The sequence below is a fragment of the Amblyomma maculatum genome, chromosome 1, assembly GCF_055883805.1.
Source record: "Amblyomma maculatum isolate TAMU_Amacu chromosome 1, ASM5588380v1, whole genome shotgun sequence".
Classification (NCBI taxonomy): domain Eukaryota; kingdom Metazoa; phylum Arthropoda; class Arachnida; order Ixodida; family Ixodidae; genus Amblyomma; species Amblyomma maculatum.
Genome location: NC_139344.1, coordinates 253,574,444 through 253,593,664, shown reverse-complemented (window position 1 = coordinate 253,593,664; position 19,221 = coordinate 253,574,444). Strand labels below are relative to the sequence as shown.

The 19,221-nt window shown below is 44.8% G+C and overlaps 1 protein-coding gene across 3 annotated transcripts in view; it reads right to left on the bottom strand.

The window, feature by feature from the left end:
- The window catches only part of LOC146206254 (snRNA-activating protein complex subunit 1-like), a 96,005-nt gene that overhangs the window by 60,321 nt on the left and 16,463 nt on the right, over window positions 1–19,221 (bottom strand). For 2 of the 3 annotated variants that reach the window (XM_084590872.1, XM_084590870.1), the window contains exons 4-5: window positions 14,709–14,849; window positions 5,434–5,538 (exon numbers count right to left, since the gene is read on the bottom strand). In XM_084590872.1, coding sequence (XP_084446998.1) covers window positions 5,434–5,538; window positions 14,709–14,849 — 246 coding nt within the window. The remainder of the gene's footprint in view (window positions 1–5,433; window positions 5,539–14,708; window positions 14,850–19,221) is intronic. The other variant, XM_084590871.1, reaches the window with a different exon arrangement.

Genomic DNA, 19,221 nt, shown 5'->3' with positions numbered 1-19,221 from the left:
CGATCGGATGGCATAGTTAAAGGCTGCGCACGTCCAAAACAGGGACAGAAGATGGAACCAGGTAAAACCATAGAAAAGTAGGTAAAGCTTAAATGGCGCCATGACCGGCGCGGCGGCCGGCGGCGTTGGTGGGAGGGGACGGCGGCCGCGGCAAGGTCAGTGCATGGCCACGGCGGCTGCCTGCTTTCTCTTCTGCGCAACGTAGCTCGGAACTAAATACTCGTTAATTCCAACCCTGTTAATTTGGAAATAGGGATAAGTACTGTCAGCGCGGTCCCAGCCAACGCCACTACGGGTTATACTTTATTATTATTCTTTTTTTTTTTTTTTTTTTGCGATAGCTATCCATCCTTCCAACTATCAGTTGTCAACGGAAGCACGCGAGTCAGCCGCAATCACGACGCCGCTTTTAGCACTGTTCGCTTCAAAAGCCGCTTGCTGCTACCGCGCATTCCGATTATTGGAGTGGCAGTAGATGCGCCTGCCCCAGTCGCTCATAGCATGATAAAGCGAACGTACTGAAAAGGAGGCTTGCACAACCGGACAAGCGCTGGCACTTTGCCAAGTTCGCTTCCCCCCACCCTGCTGGAGCTAAAGTCAAAAGATAAACATGCTGTTATCGCAGCTCAGCGCAGTATCTTAGCCCACTGTCAAGAAATGTGTTGTGGACCGTTTACAGTAATACAAATGGTTCTTCTCAGTTTTTTCGAGGCCATTCGATAATTCGAACATCGGATAATTCTAACTTATTTCCCGGTCCCGTGAAGTTCGAATTAACGAGCTTTTACTATTTATTAATCATATTCTCTAATTTACGATAGTAAAAGACTGTTATTAGTGTTATTGGCGGGTAAAAACGTCGAAAGTTTACTGAAAATTTAAAGCACGCTGATGCCAGCCTGAGCAGAGCTCTTTGATACGAACAGTTGCGAAATTTTCTGTAGGCCCCATGTATCAAAAAACGGCGGTTTTGATTGGTCAAAATTCGGGTGTATATAGGATACCTCGATGCGAGGCACCCAAGCTTACGGCCGGTCTCAAGGGAGAGCGCGCTTCTCTTAGCGTGCTCTCCCTCAAGACCGGCCATGCCTATGTGTATAATAGTGGCGGCGCCCGCGGCCATTAAAGAGACACTAAAGAGAAAAATGAAGTGGGCTTGCATCAATAGAATGCCTGTTCCTGGTTACAAAAAAGCCACTCTTACTGAAAACAAGAGCTATTAAAAGGTAGTAAAGAGGAAGAACAGGAATACGTGTATCGCCGTTACAGCCGAAACGACCGAGGCTCGCAACTAAAAATCACATGATGCGCAAGGGATCTCAGAGGCGGACAAATGCGAGTTGACGTTGCCGTTTGAATGCGGTGGTAGGTTTTGTCTCGAATATGTTAACACGCTTTTATCACACGTAAACAACGGCAAAAAGACAACATAAATGTCGCAAGGCAAATATAAAAGTATACTTGGTGGCGCTACCGGCGTCCACTTCAGTTTCGGTTATGTTCCGGCTCAGAATAGGGGTCTGTAATGCTTCAGGTCCTCAGCGTCCCCTTTGTTATGAATTAAGATAATGTTTGCGTTCTTCCATAGTTCCGGTACCGTCGATGACACCAGGCACTGCGTATACAGGGTGGCCAGTTTTTCTAGCACAATATCCTCCCCGTCCTTCAACAAATCTATAATTACCTGATCCTCTCCAGCTGCTTCCCCACTTTTTATAGTTTCTAATGCTTCCTTAACCTCGTCCTTCGTGACTGGCGGAACGTCTGACTGCTTTTCCCTACTGCCAATCTCATTATTGTCCCTATTACTTTGGCTACTGTAGAGATCAGTATAGAACTCCTTGGCTACCTTGCCTACCTTATCTATATTCGCAACGACATTGCCCACCTTGTCCCTTAGCGCATACAGTCGAACCTCGATATAACGAAGTCCTATGTGCAGCCGAAAATTTCGTTACGTCGAGGTTGCTATGTTTTCGCTGCCCAAATGAAGTAACAGGTTTGTGGAACACTGCTGAAAACATGTAAATTACAAATTCAAGAAATAAGCAAGACATTCTCGCAATAATAGCGCTAACAAGGGCACCGGAAGTTATTTTGTATATCAGGAGCACATAATGAGTGACAACAAATGGATGCAAACTGGACTTTAAAGGGATGCTATCGTATTACAGTGAACTAGATTTAGTGGTATGTCTGCATCGCCCACGCGGATGGGGCAATCTTTGTTCAGGCTTCACATACGCATACCATATTTAGTTGCATAACACCCCACCTCCCACTTTTGCCACCAAGAAGAGAACTTGGAAAAAAAAAAGTCAGCGTGTCCTTTCGTTTCCCACTGCCGCCACTGTCCAGTGTATTTTTTGGCAGCGGCCCAAGGTGCTGCCCAGGGGAGGGGTGCTGCTTAGGGGAGAACAGCACAGTGTGTCTCTTGGCATTAGCTTTAGTGTTGGTGTAAAAGGGGGGAGGGGGTGGGAGGGTGCAAACTTGGAAGAGTGCCAGCAGCCTTGAGAGGAGTGCCTGCAGTGGCCGGTGGGGTGGCCTGCTGGGCTGGTCTCTGTAGTGTTCCTGTATATGCTCCCTAGGGAGCAGAGTTGCGCTACTGACATCCCTACGCAGCTCATGGCGATGACGTCAAACGTTCCATTCGAAGGAGGAGTCAACTTGCCAAGCGCAACAGGAGGAGCCAACTTACAGGAGAAACATTTTTCTCGCCGCTTGCAGTGCCGTCAGATGTCGTCGCATCGGTTTCTACAGTGTGTTCCCACCTTTTCTTTTGCGCTCTAATGGCATGGCTGTGCAGTGCAGAACGTTCTCTTCAAATATGACGGGGTGCAGTGCGCCAACTGCACAAACCGCACCGAAAGCGGCAAAGTTTTTTTATTCAGTGCCCTGAGGAAGGCGACTGCAGTGGCTTTTAAGTATGGGCCGCGTGAAACAGCCCCGAAAGGAGCTCAATATGCGAGGTAAGTTCTTTTCATTTCATCTGAATGCATTCCTTGCGCTTATTTTCTGTAAAATGGCTTTGTTTATTAACTTTTGGGCGATCCCTAGACACGTCCCCTGAAAGTAACTAAACAACGCGATTCATAACTTGCACGAAAACTATCTGTTGTGCTGGCTTTTTCTCTGGCGGACTGTGGTTTTAACAGGTATAAACTGCATCCTTTTCCGTAATTTTAATGTCTCGATTTTCTTACTTGCGGTTCAGTTGCGTGTCGTTGTTGCCGTTCATTCGCCACTGTGTACTACAGTTAATGTCACCGCGAAGCTGCGGTTAAAATTCTGATCGTAAATTCACCAGCGGGAACGGTGTAAAATTGCGCGGAATGTGGTAATGCATGATTACTGCTATTTTTTGCACACTTCCATTGCAGGGGTCATAAAAAATTGTCATGAATTCATGATTGCACTGTCGAGTCTCTCATAATAACCTGAGTCCCTTTGGGACATTAAACTCCACAAACGAACCATGATTGCACTGTGCATCACCTGTTGCACATGGACCTTTTTTAAATACAAATCCAGTCAACAGTGTTCGTACATGCTTTCTTCTGCACATATTCCTATGCAGGATCATTTCACAGTAGACCAGTTTGAGTGGTCCTACTTCAAAGGAAGGAAACGACTCAAGCCAGATGTTGTGCCTACCACCTTTTCTGGTGAGCGAACCATTTGGAATTTCCAAGCTTGCATTGCTCTTAACTCTCCATTCATTGGAATACCAATAGTGTACTCTTGCTCATGCAGGCACGCCTTTGCAGGCACTGGAAAACAGCATGGCTGTTACGCCGTCCACACAGACATTATGTGAATGCATTCCGCTCGATCATGCAATAGCTGTGCCGTGCATGAAAATTGTGAGGTGCACATTTTTCAATCTGCCTTTTTCACCTGAATAGCTGTGTCAGTGTGCTGCGCCTGTGACTGCCCAGAACATGCATTCAGTATCAGCATATGAGATCTTTTAGTGTCCAGTGCACGATATGAATACCGAACATTAGGTTTTTCTTTGTATAATACTAATTCTGCAGGCTTGGAACTAACTCTTCATTCATTGCAATGTCAACAATGTACTCTTTTTCATACAGACATGCCTTTGCAGGCACTGGAAAACGGCATGGCTGATGAGCTGTCCCCACTGACGTTAGGTTAATACAATCAGCTCGATCATGCAGTAACTGTGACGTGCATGAAAATTATGAGGTGCAAAGTTTTCATTCTGCCTTCTTCACCTGAACAGCCGTATCAGTGTGCTGCACCTGTGACTGCACAGAACATGCATTCAGTATCAGCATATGAGATCTTTTAGTGTCCAGTGAGCGATATGAATACTGAACATTAGAATTTTCTTTGTATAATACTAATTCTGCAGACTTGGAACTAACTCTTCATTCATTGCAATGTCAACAATGTACTCTTGTTCATGTAGACATGCCTCTGCAGGCACTGGAAAACAGCATGGCTGTTGACCCGTCCCCACCGACGATGGGTGAATACATTCAGCTCGATCACGCAGTAGCTGTGACATGCATGAAAATTAAGGGGTGCAAAGTTTTCATTCTGCCTTTTTCACCTGAACAGCCGTATCAGCGTACTGCGCCTGTGATTGCCCAGAATATGCATTCACTTCTCTGCATGCACTTCTCTATGTCCACTTTCGGTTGTTCCATTTGTTGAAGAAGGTATTCATGATGCTCAAGTTAATGCGCTCAGCAAACTCAACTATAACTCCCCCCTGCTATTCCTAGAACCAAGGCCATAGTCACCCACTGCCTGGTCTCCTACCTGCTTTTTCCCTACCTTGGCATTGAAGTCGGCCATTAGTGCAGTATACTTAGTCTTTACTTCCCCACTGTCAATTCCACATCTTCGTAGAAGCTTTCATCTACATGGTCATGATAACTACATGTAGGTGCGTAGGCCTGTACAATCTTCAGTTTATACATCTTAAACCTAATTACAATGCTTGCCGCCCTCTCATTAATTCTATAGAATTCAACTATATTACCAGCTATATATTTATTGACAAGGAACCCTACTCCTAGTTCTCGCCTCTCCGGTAAACCTCGATAACACAGTACATGCCCGTCTTTCAGTACAGTATATGCCTCATTCGGCCTCCTAACCTCACTAAGTCCTATAACATCTCATTTCATACCCTCTAGTTCCTCTAAGAGCACTGCTAAACTAGCTTCACTAGCTTTTAACGTTAAACGTTGCCATATATATATATATATATGTGCCCACGCACACACGCAAAGATGCAATACTGAGCTAGGGCTACAACTGCACACATGAGCATAAACACTAAACACAAACATAGGCTGCTCACAGGTTCCTGCTTTAAGACAGAGAACTCGAGTAGAGCATTCAGCTATTTGTCACATAATGTGAGAAAGAAAAAAATGTTCACACTCTGTTGCATACCTTGACTGAACCAGTTTTACACATCCCTTGCAACTTTGAAAACAATTCAGACTTCAAACTGGCCTCGGCGTCATCTTCCTCTCTATTGATGGCAGCGATTGTCCTCTGAAATAGGGAACCCAAGCTCAAGTTTCGCCGCGCAATGACAGCGCCACATTCCTGGCATGGTGGCGAAATGTGAAACAATGAGACGTCGCCGGAGCAAACACTCCGCTAGGTTCCTGTGCACGTGCGGCGATCAAGTTGTGCCTAGCGGTTATCTGACGACACAAAAACGCTTCCGCTGATGCGAAACAAAGGTACTAAGTAACATTGTGTCATAGGTAGCCACAATAGTAGGCGAAGCACCAAAAGATGAGGCTCACGTGTGAAACTTTGCAGATTTCATTGGAAGCATTTCCAGAAGACCTGTTTTCCAACTGCATGACACTGTTCTGAGAAGTCTTGCATTCGTTGTGGAAACGAAAAGAGCCAATTTTCCCCTCTCCATAAACTCAGAAATGTCGACAATCGACAAAGACGGCTTGGAGAGGCATCAAAAGTACAATGGTTTAACACCATGTATACAAAGTGAACGGGGTGGAGGATTATCCTGCTTTTCGCTCCCCGCGTCTCTTGCTTTGCCAATTTTCTATGCTCTCTCCCTGATTTTCGAGTGCTCTGAAAGCAACCAAATCAACAGATATCCAACGTGCGACGTCCGCGATCGACAATGATGTGTGAATGTGTCCTACGACCAAGAAAATATCTAGGAACGAGGCCTTTTTTTTTTCTTGGAAGGAGGGGGGGGGGGGGGGGGGGGGGGGGGAGGGGGACATGCTTTGCTGAGACGCTTTTACAGATTTCTGCCAATTGGCCAATAAATGAACCAATATTATTATTCATAACGAAAATATGTTGGAAGCACAATACGAAAACGATCCTAGTTACGGCTCGATTGACACTACTCACACGGAGTACCCTATTCGCGTCACAAGTTTCGTAAATGCAAACCAAATATAAATGAAGCACAACCATTTAATAAGAACCGAAATAAAGCACGATTGTAGTACAAGCTTGGATTTCACCTTCCTTCCGAGCCAGCGAGCCGATTATGTCGCGTGCAGCGCGCGGAGCACGCATGTGCTTTTGAGACTGCTAGCGTTCATGCCTTTGAAGAAACATCTCCTTCGGACTATAACTTATTCTTCTACTGCAAGATTTGCTTTAGTAACATCATAATAATAAAAACAAAAACGTATATAGATCTCATGCTACAGGCCAAAACGATGATCAATAAGCGAGCTGCTTTATTTCAGAGTACCGATAATACTTTCACAGTTTTTAAACATATTATATACGACAATATAATTACATAGCAGCCTTACCTCGAGATACACTTCCTACGTTTTCGCTAACGTGGGAAACCCATTCACAATCAATATTTACTCATCGCAGTCTGTCGTCTGCTCGACAGTGCAGACATGAATAAAAATTTTCTCGCCTATAATTACGTTTCCTCCATAGAAATACGCGGCAGGTTGTCCAATCATCAAGACGGAATGCAGGCGGCATGTCGCGATGCGCCTGCGGGGGAGCGTCAGGGGTGCGTGCTCGTGCGAGAGAAAGCACGCGGCGCATGCTGCGAAGGCAGCAAGCCGAGCCGGCGGCGCCTCAGTGTGTGTTTTTCTGCCACAGATGGTGTTGCCCATCAGGAGCCGCAGCGCCGCCCAGCGATGCTTTGGGAGCCTATACACCATAAACATTAGTTATGAACATTGTAATCAAAACAGCAGGCAGCAGGCAAGCTTTTGAGCCGCTATTAACACAGTATTCATTTAAGTACCTCAAAGACATAATTTGTTCGTTCATACTGGGTACACTATGCTACGAATAAGGTTTAGGTAAGAAAGAATGCCTCGATAACGAGTCAAGAAAAATTTTAACATTGTACTGCATACAGGTATTTTTGTACTCTAACCTTTGTAAAATGTGCCTTCCAAAAACAAGATTAGGTGTGGTGACCACATGCTCTCTAAGAAAACTATTCCAACTAGGATGCATAGGCACAAATTATTGAGTTAGCATGCTTTTCACTGTTTTTGCCACGCAGCTGCAATAAAATTTTTGGCCCCCCAAAACATATCTCTTGTATGTCAAAACAGAGTTCAAAAACGAAAAAGAAGGAAAGGATAGCGCAGTTAAACCTCTATACAACAAGGTCGTTAAAATCAGCAGTTTACTTTGTTATAATGAAATTTCGTTGTATCGAAATTCTGCGCCTAGCATGCAGAAACATTACCAAAGCACTTGCCAGTTGTAAGGACTTCGTTTTTATTTCCTCTGAAAGTAATCCGTACCCTTCTTTTTTGTCCGTTTAGATATCAGAGATGGCCTAACACTGCACTCATAGGCCCACAGGGATTGCATTTCTTCTTGCTGTCCTGTTAAACCCGTGTAGCACCACAGAATGTCAATTGCATTAAGCACTTCACGGTTACTGGGGTTTCGCCATCTTCGGCATCAGTGTCACTACCTGGGTCCTCCTGCGTGTTTCCCCGCATGTCTTGCACAATGGAGTCGTCCATCACTTTCTCAGTAGCAACAATGGAATTGTCGGCGTAGAGTAAGTCTTCCAAAGCGACACAGTCAGGAACGGCCCCGTCACCTTCCAGGCATCTCCATGCTTCTTAAAGGTTGGCCTGATCGTCTCCCTCGCCGTGTCCAAGTGCATGGGCAGCGAACGGAGCTCTTTCATTGGCATCGGACCTGTCGCGTTCTTCAGGGGCACTCGTTCCAGCCGCAACATTCTCAAATCCGGCCTTCCGGAAACAGTTCTGAATCAGGTCCTTCGACATCGCCTTTCAGGATGCATCGAACATTTCCAAAGCTTGAAAAATGTCCACCTTGGTGAACCTTTCAAGCAGAGATTGAGCAGCAGCTTGTCGATCAACCGACGACTATACACACACTTTACACTGTTTATTAACCCCTGGTCGAGCGGCTGAATCAGTGAAGTACAGTTCGGCGTGAAAAACCGTAGCTCGACATTTTTCATCTCCATGTTGTCGAAGTGATGGGCGGAACAGTAGTCCACCAAGAGGCAAACAGTGCGGCCGTCACGCTCCATTTCCTTGTCAAATGCTTGGAGCCAGTCACGAAAGATGTCGCGGGACATCCACGTCTTGTTGTTTGAAGTGTACTCAGCTTTCAGCTTCTGAGCGTTCTTAAAACATTGCGGCTTCTTACTTTTGCCAATCACAAGCGGCACCCATTCGTCGGTGGCATCCATGTTTACGCAGAGAAGAGCTGTGATGTGCAGCTTGCTCTGCTTCCCGCCGTGACAGCGATCCCCTTTTAGTGCTAGAGTCCAATTTGGTAGCATTTGATAAAAAAATCCAGTTCCATCCACATTGTACATCTCTGATGGCTAGTACCTTGTCGGTATTCTTGGCATTTCCTTATCCAGCCAAGTAGCGGCTTCAGGTCGTCAGCCGACGTCGACTCCTCGTAGAGCACCTGTCCGACAATCCCGTGACGGGACTTGAAATGGTGGAGACAACCACTGCTAGCCTTGAAGGCGTCCTTGTCAAGCTGGCAACCGAAGTCCTTTGCTTTCTGTTGCAAAATTGCCCCACTCACTGGCACATTCTGTGCTCTGGCATCCATAAACCACAAGTACACAGCCTTGTCCACATCTACGTAGGTACCCGTCCTCAATCACTTACGCTCAGCCCTCGTGCCACACTTTGCAGAGCTGAGGATGGAGTCCTTGGCCTTTAGTATTGTTGAAAGCACACTCTGAGATATGGCGAATCGAGCCGCGACTATTTCTTTTTCTTGCCTTTCAAAACAACTTCCAGAATTGCTGCTTTCTGCTAGAGTGAAAGCGCTTTCTGCTTATAACCACTCATGGCGGCAACGCACGCGGGAAATCAAAGTGAAGGAGAGTCGTAGGGGAGACTGGACGAACCGAGCAGACAGCAGGATATAAACAGCGACTGCGGCAATGCACGCAGGAAACGGAAGCAGAGGAGAGTCGGAATTGGCAGAACGAGCGGCAAGCAGCGCACGAATAATGACTGTGGAAGCAGCGGCCGTACGAGAGCCATGCGAAGGGCCAGTGACAGATGGACATGCACGTTGAAGCATCAGCCTCTGCAGGCATGCCGCACGGGGAAGAGGTACTTAGGATAGCAGCAAAGGAGTGAGCAGAGCAAGAACAAGGGAGGGGGAAATATGGAGCCGCCGCTCTCCTCCCTTTGCAACAAAGCAAAAAGACAGAGGGAGAGAGAAAAATAATAAAGGAGGCGAGGGCGCGGATACTCTAGCGGCTTATCGCTTATCTCTTGCTTGGAGGGAGCGAATGCCGCGCACCCCAGGAAGCCCGTCTCGCGCGCTAGCAACGCTTTCCCCATGGTCGTCGTCGCCTCTGCGAAATTTTTGTCCTTCGAGGTAAAATTTATTTGTCTGAAGATTTCGCTGTAATAAAATAATTAAAACATTTACTTCGTTATATCAATATAATATATACATGGTTTCCAATGGGCATTATGTTATCTATTCCTTGTAATTTCGTTACATCGAGGGTTTTGTTATACTGAAATTTGTTATACCGAGGTTTAACTGTACAGGCGAATGAACTAGGAATCGCTCGCAAAACCCGTTGTTGGCGCAGTGGTTATGGCGCTCGACTACTGTTCCCAAGGACGCGAGATCGAATCCCGGCTTCGGCGGCAGCTTTTCGATGTAGGCGAAGAGCAAGGCGTCTCTGTGCTGTGCGATGCCGGTGCACGTTAAAGAACCCCAGGTGGTCGAAATTTCCGGAGTCCTCCACTATGGCGTCTCTAATAGCCTGAGTTGCTTTGGGACGTTAAACCCCACAAACCAAACCAAACCGAAACAGGAAAAAGGGCCGCCACTACCAAGCATAGGTCATGAGGAGGGGCTCACTCACAAGTAGTGACACCCACCTCCCCTCACTCACACAGAAACTCACATCCATTTAATTGCACTCACACTAATATCCGCTCACTCACATTCATCCACATTCCCACTCACATCTACTCGCTCACACTCATTCCTGCTCACCTACAATCCACACGCTCACAATAAAGCCCTCTCACACTCCCACTTACACAGAATTGCAGCCACTCACGCATGTTCACTGACGCTTATTACCACCAACATGAAGGAACGCTGAACAAGGGTAAAGGGGGAGCCTCGTTTAGCTACTGTGTAGTCATCCTCTTTCTATCATTCTACCCTGGATTACCACCAACAGTCACTCACATACATCCGCTCATGACCACTCACACTCACCTCCCTCACACTACTATCTCCTTGCACTCATGTATACACACGCACATAACTATTTGCACTCACATACACTCACTCATGGCCACTCACACCCCTTCATTCCCACTCCCACCCATTCACATCTACTCCTGCACTCATCCACTCACCCTCCCCCTTGATGTCCTGCAGTTGCAAGTTCAATTGGCATATTTGCAGTCTTTTCCTGCTTAGTTTTTCTTGGAACAAAAATAAAGGCTCGCAATGTACTCGCCATTGTCAATTTGTCGTCAACAATAACAGGCAAATGTTTATTCGACCTAGTAATGATGTGCTTGACTTCTTGTCACTAGATGGCGTCACTATACTCCAAGGAACACTACGGCATGGCAAACTAAACACATTCCTACTACTCACGCTCACTCAATCATACTCATCACCACTCACATTCACAATCACTCATTCCCATTCGCATACACTCACAACCACTCACGCATGTCTGCTTGCACTCATTACCACAACCAACCACTCACACTCACACACACACTACTCTCTGCTCTCTCCCACTCATGTCCATTCACATTCGCTCACGACAGCTTGCACTCACATGTACTCACAACCACTCACATAAACTCACACTCATGGCCATTCACCCTTGCATCCTCTCATTCCCTCTCCCAACCACTCCCGCACTCATAACCACTCACACTCCCCCTGACGTACTGTAGCTGCAATTTGCAGGTTTAAATGCCATATCTGTAACCTTTCACTTCTTAGAATAAAAAGAAAGACTCGCAATGTGCTGACCATTAGCATCAACATTTTGAGGATAAAAGCTTCTTCAACCTAGTGCTGATGAACTTTGACTTTTTGTCACTAAACAGTGCCACTGTACTTAAGGGCACACGGCAAACTAAACATGTCATGTTTGCACCGCTTACAGAGCACACAACGCAATATGTGATGCATATGGAAGCTTACTGTGCTGCCTGAGGACACATTCAGAAAGCTGGGTTGGCGATTTCCTCTTCCCGTATGATGAGGACAAGAAGCGTTTTGACCCAATCGGGTTGATGTTGACGGGGTAAAGTCTCTATGAAAGTCACCGATGACCACAGAGCAGGAGCGAACTAGGTAGGGCCAGCACCTCAACTTCAGTTTCCTCGCCTCGAGAAGGCACACGCTCGTGATAGAGCAGAGCGAAGACAAGGATTGTCTAGGACTGACACGGATTTTCGATATTACAATAATGTTCCTTGTGTTATTTGTAGGGGTGTGCCAACATTTCTAATACGAATCGACTAAGCTTCTTATTCTATTCGCATTAGAAAAACAGATATTAGGAATTTCCAAACATTAAAAAATTCTGGAATACACCGAAAATTTTCATGTTCACCTCAGCTGGCCAGCACTGTGCACTTGACCGCGTGAGCTGTGCAGTGAAGCATCCTCAAAACGTGACTGGGCCGTTTTGTGAAGAGGGACCTTCCCTTTTGGAAAGCGGGCTTTAACGGCAGTATGCACAAAGCGAAGCAGTTGACCAAACCCGGTAAAAATGTCTTTTCTTTCATCCCAAATGCAGATATCCATCCAAGAAGTGTTTATCTGATAAAATTACTGTGATGCAAGCAGTTTACGGCAGTCTTTTTAGGCCTACTCGATAATTCGAGCTTTCAGTTAATTCCGACATTTTTTTCTTGTCCCTAGAACCCAATTACTGAGAATTTACTGTATTCAGCAGCAATATGACAGCTCCACCCAGTATCACGCAGGTGCTTCCATGCAAAAAGCTGGAACACGGAATGCTGTGTAAAAGTTGTACTGGATTTTTCAGTATGGTATACACGTCTGTGCAATTCCAGTTTATTGTAATTTGCAAATAACATGTGAATTCTGAAATAACATGAACCATGCTTGTTATTTTCAGACACTCACTGACTCCTCTGACACTCTCCACTCGCTCACCCTCATTACATACATGGCTGCTCACACCCTCGCATGCATTCACTAGCACTCATACTCACTCACACTCATGCCCAGTCACTAGCGCTCAATCTCGCATCCCCTCACGCTCACACTCACTCACTCACATTCACACTAGCACTCACGGGTATGAGCGTGAACGAGGTGACATGAGTGAACTCCCTGTGAGTGCGCCGACCTCTGCCAACAAGTGCCGGAATTTACTCAAAACTACTTGGGCCCTGTAATTAATTGCTTTATAGGAAAGGAAAGGCACAGTATCTTATCACACGTTCTGTGAACACCTGAACCACATCCTAAGGGAAGGGAGGAAGGTGGGGAGCGAAAGCACAGTTGTGTAGTGGAGGGTTCCGGAGCAATTTCAATCACCTGGAGACCTTTAACCTGCACTGTCATCTCACAGAACACGGATGCCTTTGCGTTTCGCCCCTACTTGGGCCCTTTAGTTGTGGTACTTCGGCAGCTCACTGCTGTCCGCAGCAATCACCCCAAGCGGGCATGTATTACGTTTGTGAACTGTGAAATATGACATGAAAGCCAATCACAATATTTCACAGCACAGTGAATGAACACCCACAAATATAGACCCCTCGTTGTCTTGCACCATATACTCTGATCCGTCTCACATGAGAGATGGCACTACTAGTACTGCTTTTGCAAAAAACTGGTTTTTGGCCAGAAGAGGCACAGCCAACATACCTTCTGATTAATTCTGACCAAATCAAGCAAGGACCACATAAGAACATCACATGAAAGATAACAGGTTGCCCGATTCCAAAACATTCACTGTGTGTGTTTTCCTGTCCATCAAATGCATTTGTGCCCCCGATAGCTTCACAGTGATTCAGCATAGCAAGTGATCCTGGAATTTCAAATACCCTTAGCGCAGTACCAAACCTATGATATCTATAAGCTGCATTTCATCCTCCTACTATCCAATTCATCCATTCACTGCAATCGGCCTGACTAAGAATACAGCACTAGAGTCCCAGTACCTACATTATATCCAGCAAGTTTGCCAACTACTTCACGCATCACCACATGCATCCGTCGTCTGGTAGAGCTTTTGCATCATCTGCTACAGAGAGAAAGCGTCAGTGAGTAAGTCATTAAGGGTCATGAGAATCGGTTACGTGTGACCTTCTAACCTACTATACTTAAAGTTCACAGCATGATGTAGGAATTTTAAGCATCAACAAAGACAAGAACAAGAGAGGCGACACAAACACACAAGCGCTACCTATTAACTGACTTCATTGGTGGAAGGCAACACCATATATAGGCCGAATAGTGGGAGGAGAATGAAACCAAAACGAATAACAATGAAAAAGAAAAAAAAAAAAAGAATCAAAGGTAAAAACCAGAAAGCAAAGTATATGCATGGGTGGGCGTGTGTTTCACATGAAAAGACACCTTTGCTAGGGAACCAACAGGTAGTAGCGTTGAAAAAGTGAATCGCGTTGAAAAGGACACTATTGCCTTCCGCCAATAAAGTTGATAGCGCTTGTGTGTGTGTGTGTTGCCTCTCTTGTCCTTGTCTTTGTTTGTACTTAAAATCCCCACATCTAAATGAACTACCAACTCGCCCAACAGAAAGTTCTAATGAATTACTGTCACAGAAGCCTATTTATCCCCACTGTTACTTTTCTGCACAAAGATACAATGGACCACACATCAGGTCAGTGTTTTGAAATGCCAAGGCATGACTATCACTAAAAGATGGTACCAAAAAGCAGTTACACATTGTTAATGACCCCGTGATACACATGAATATCAAAAACCCCACTAAGACTGCAATGGGAAGTATGAACATTTAATCAATGAAATTTCACAATTAGACATGACAAGCACACTTCTTTTTTTTTTTTTTCTTTCTAAGGGATGTGGTATCCAAACATCACTTTCAACTTTAGCAGAGAAATAGCCAAAAACTAGTTCCCATTCAGTGCAAGCTGGTTGTCCCCTTTCATACCGAGAAGACCCGAATGTCCATCAAAACTACAACTAATTCTACAAACCTGTGTCAGACTGGCAACAAAATGAAAGCAGTGCTCGAGGCGCATCCTGTGGATGGCATAGCACACATCCAGGTGCTGGTCTTTGTAGGCGCTATGCAGAAGCTCCTCAGACTGATTCCAGTGTTCCAACCGCAACCGAATCTGGAAGCACATTTTGCACCCAATAGTTACTCACGCTATACACTTCCTTTGTATTCAACAGCACATTTGCCTGCAAACCAATGCAACGCATAAGCTGTTTACCACGAGATCAAAACCTGCCCCTATGCAAAAAAAAAAAAAAAAAAAAAAATCCAATCCAGAGGTACTTTGCAATCTACACAACTAGCAAAAAATATATGTGCACAAATGGGCACCCCGAATTGCCGAAATAAAGTGACCAAGTATGCAACAGAAAGAAAAGCAAAAAATAAAAGTAAGCAATGCAATGCTGCTTGCAAGAAAACTTTTTTTTTTTTTTTTCAGCTTTATATTTAGGGTGTTCACAGGCTACTTTTTCATATCCTCCCCTGAATAGTTCAGACCAAATTCCAAGATCACAGCAGAGGCATAAAAGCTTGGAGAGTAGAAACTATTTACATCCAGGAAGCTATTTACCAAAACTGTAAACCATGTATTGAGGCTATAAATATTGCATCTAAAACCGATTTGCTCAGTCTGTTTTACGGAACTTATCTTGTTTTTCCTGGACGAAGCCCAGCTTCAAGCTGTGACATATGAAGCAATCACTACCATCTTCCAGCCCGTTAATTAAAGGGGCAGTGAGGCCTACCATATTTTCAAGTTAACAAGTAGCACACATGTACAAGTAAAATATTCCTCCAAATGGTAGTTTCTCAAAAAGAAAAAAAAAAAGTTATGCATAACTCGCATCGGTGTGTAAGACAACCTGTTCATTAAGCAGTCTCCATAAAGAAACTTGAGAGACGCTTAAGCTCCACCTCAAGAGTGGAATGCGATAACATTCATCACCTTTCATTCAGCCTATTCCTGCTTGTCGTTCGCTTACACCTACTTATCGTACTTGAGGCAATGATTTGCTTTGGTGTGTGCATTCCTTTTCTTCTTTTTTTATTCACAATGGCACCTCCTTTGGATGGCAAAGCAACTTTTCATTAAAATACTAACTTCTCATTACCCTACATTAATTACTGTTAGCATCAATAATTGCCTTCAAGACATGCCACAAAGTCAAAGACCACTACTCATTCTCTACATCCCATCCTAACAAGCCTGAATCACCAAACCTGAATAAACAAACGTGCCTGAATCAACAAACAAGCTTGGTCATCTAGCAACCAAAGGGCTTTGGTTCGATTTCCAATACTTACCCTAATTAACCCAATTTATTTGTAATATTCTTGTTTGTCTATGTTACAAGGATAGCCTTGCCAATTTTTGGTTTGTTGGCAATGCCGATGATGCGAGGTTTTCTGCAACACAGAGCTATTACATACCGAGAAGCCCTTCTCCAGTTGAGTAACAAAACTAAATGCTTGCAGAAACTGCCATGCACAAACAATTCTCTAGCTCTGACTAGCGTACCTTATTAGGGTGGTGTCTTTTTTGTTGGCTTCACTGAGAGGACTTTTGTTGATTTGCACCAGTTGCAGGCATCTTTTTTGTCACTCACTTCAAACCAACATACGTGCAGCGCATATTCAGCAGCATGCAACTTATATTTTGCATTATAGTTCCTTGACCTCACAAATGATGTCATGTTAGATAGAATTGTGCACGTGAAGCCAATAAGATGTGACATCAAAATTAGAACACCACAAAATACAGTTCAACTGTATGCAATGGCGAAACCGCTACCACATTCAGTCTGGTTATGGTGCCTGCAATTGTGGTTTAACCCATTAAATACCACTGGAAAAATAACAAGTTCTTCCTCGTTTAGACACCAATTCACCTTTCAAACAAAGCTAACAGGTATAGCACAAAACGACCTGCAGTAGCAACTTTTACACCACATAAGTAGCTCTGTAACAAGATGCACCAAACAAAAATTCAGGAGCAAAAACACACAACTCATGCACAAGAAAATATGAGAATTGAAGTTGACCTGCATAGATAGATTGCTACTTATCATTACAATGACCCTAACTATACAGCAACCACTGCTTTTTATAGGCTAGAAAATGACCCCCCCCCCCCCCCCCCCACCAAAAAAAAGAAAATGTTACCAGCCAAGCAAGCTGTACAGCATAACAGTTTTTAGCATGCCAATCCCCGAGCCTAGGCTAGCCTCCCACTTCCTTTCAAACAGTGATTATAATAGAGACTTTTTCAGTCTTGCCAGCCAGTGTTTAAATCAAGCAATAAAAACAAAATTGGCAATGGTTTAGCTCCAGTTCAACCTAGTTGAGTTGCGAAAGCAACAGCTGCGCGACTACGCTTAGCATAGCTTAGGCTATGCGCCGAGCAATGGCCAGCTCTCCTTCCCTACAGCTGGTCGATTTTGGCCGCGCGCTTCTAGCTATATATACACCACACACACCACTTCTTCACACAACCAATGAAGAGTGATGCGCAGCTGGCGCCGGCTTTGGTTATGACGTCATTTTTGCAACACCCGTAGAGCGTGCGGCTGCGATGGCAGCTCCATCGCACCAACTGCTGCATCTGAGGTCACGCGGCTCCTCGTGTATGCGCAGTTTGGCCTATGCTGTGCCACGCGAAATAGCTCGACGACTAGTGTAGTGTTGCTCCCCCCCAAAAAGGTAATTTAAATATAATTTCTCAGAATAAATATCTATGCTGCTGCCGGAAAAATCATCGTAACCAATAAGAGCCATAGAACCAGTTTTTACTGGGGAAAAAAAAAAAAAAAATGGCATGGAACTTCTCTTCTGCGCACCTTTCATAAATGCAGCTGCCTTGTTTTACTGCTTAACATATGACGTGTACACTAAGGATTTAATAGTGAATATTGATTTCGCTCGTTACCGATTTGAGCTTCTTGCATGGAAAGTTCTTTTGTATGTAGCTTAGTTCCTAATCAGCACCAGAAGGAACTTCGTGAAAGCTGTAGCAATTGGTACAAAACAAACTGGTATAACACTGTGCTCGCTTCAGGGATGAGAACAAAGAGACAAAATCCAGCTCAGTGCCCACGGTGTGAACGCTGTAACTGCGTGAAGCAAAATGGTCATGCAACTGAGCACGGATTATGTGTGGAGGGCTTGCTGTACTCTAGCAATGCACTCACTGAAGACCCCCATGTTAACATCTTTTTTTTTTTCCTGACAATTCCCTAGGCATCTTATTATAGTACGTAGAGTACAGTACAAATCATGACAAAAGCGTGTTGGGCCCGCACTAAGTGCATTCAAATCCTGCGTGCACTTCCTGGACTTCCTATCACGGCCTCCACAGACCTCTTCATCCTCCCGTGTGGGTCGGGAAAACCGGTCCCCACACAGGGTATAAAAATGAGGTACCCTATCACCTTGTAGGTACATTCTGCGCTGGGGTCTTTGTGCTTTGCCCTTGCTGCCGGTTCTTGGCGTGCCGCCTCTCTGCTGACGACCGGAATCCCCGACCTCATGCTCCGCCTTGGCCTATCTGTGTGTCTCTCGTGGGCAGAGGAATAGCCCAAAAGCGGCAGGTACCCTGTTCTTAGAAGGCCCTCCAAGTTGTGTATAGATGGAAAATGAAGGAGCTCCATCCATGAGAGCTGCCCCTGGTTTGAATGCACCTGCCCTTGAATTATAGTTCCTAAGAAAGCAGTGCAATCCAGAGAAAAGATGACACGCCTAATTGGTCTAGTTCACCAGGTTTCAAAGTTCCCATTTAGCACTAAAACACCTCAAAAAGGTGTTGAAACCTAATCTGTAATAGATGCCAATCTGAATTACTGATGAACACCACTTAGTAAATGGCCTCCTGACGGCAGAAAGCAGAGACGAGGTAGGTTTGAGATCTATGTTGGCAGCATGCTTAGAAAAATGCTCGCAACATAGAAAGTGCAAAAAATTGATGGTACTTGCATTCCTGCTTTAGTTAACAATGAATGGTGAAAGTATCACCAATGAAATACTTTTAGCTCCATTGCCTATGCACACACACAGCGCCGGATGCTATTCTTGAAAAAGCCTAAGCCCACTGGTAGGCCGTTAACCGTAACACCACAAATGTATATCAAGGGCATTGGTGCATGCTACTTCACTCTAGTGCTGTATCAGATTTATAGCATCAGGTATATATTTTTCAACTCAAGATACATATGGTATACTATGTGGGTTCCCTGTTTGAAAGCCATAGAAGCCATTTATAGAATGTTACCATCCAAACTCTATGTGACAATGGCTAAACAGCCAAGTAAATACAACTTTAATAAATATGACAGTGTCATTTTCAGGAAAATGGCATTTCTAATGTACTCATAGAGCAGCACAAATGGAAAAAATCTGGTGTGCCTAATAGTAAGAATGCCATCAAAGTAAGAGGAAGTCAAAATGCCAGCGTGATACTGTGGCTCTAAGTATCACCCCTCATTGCAAAACCA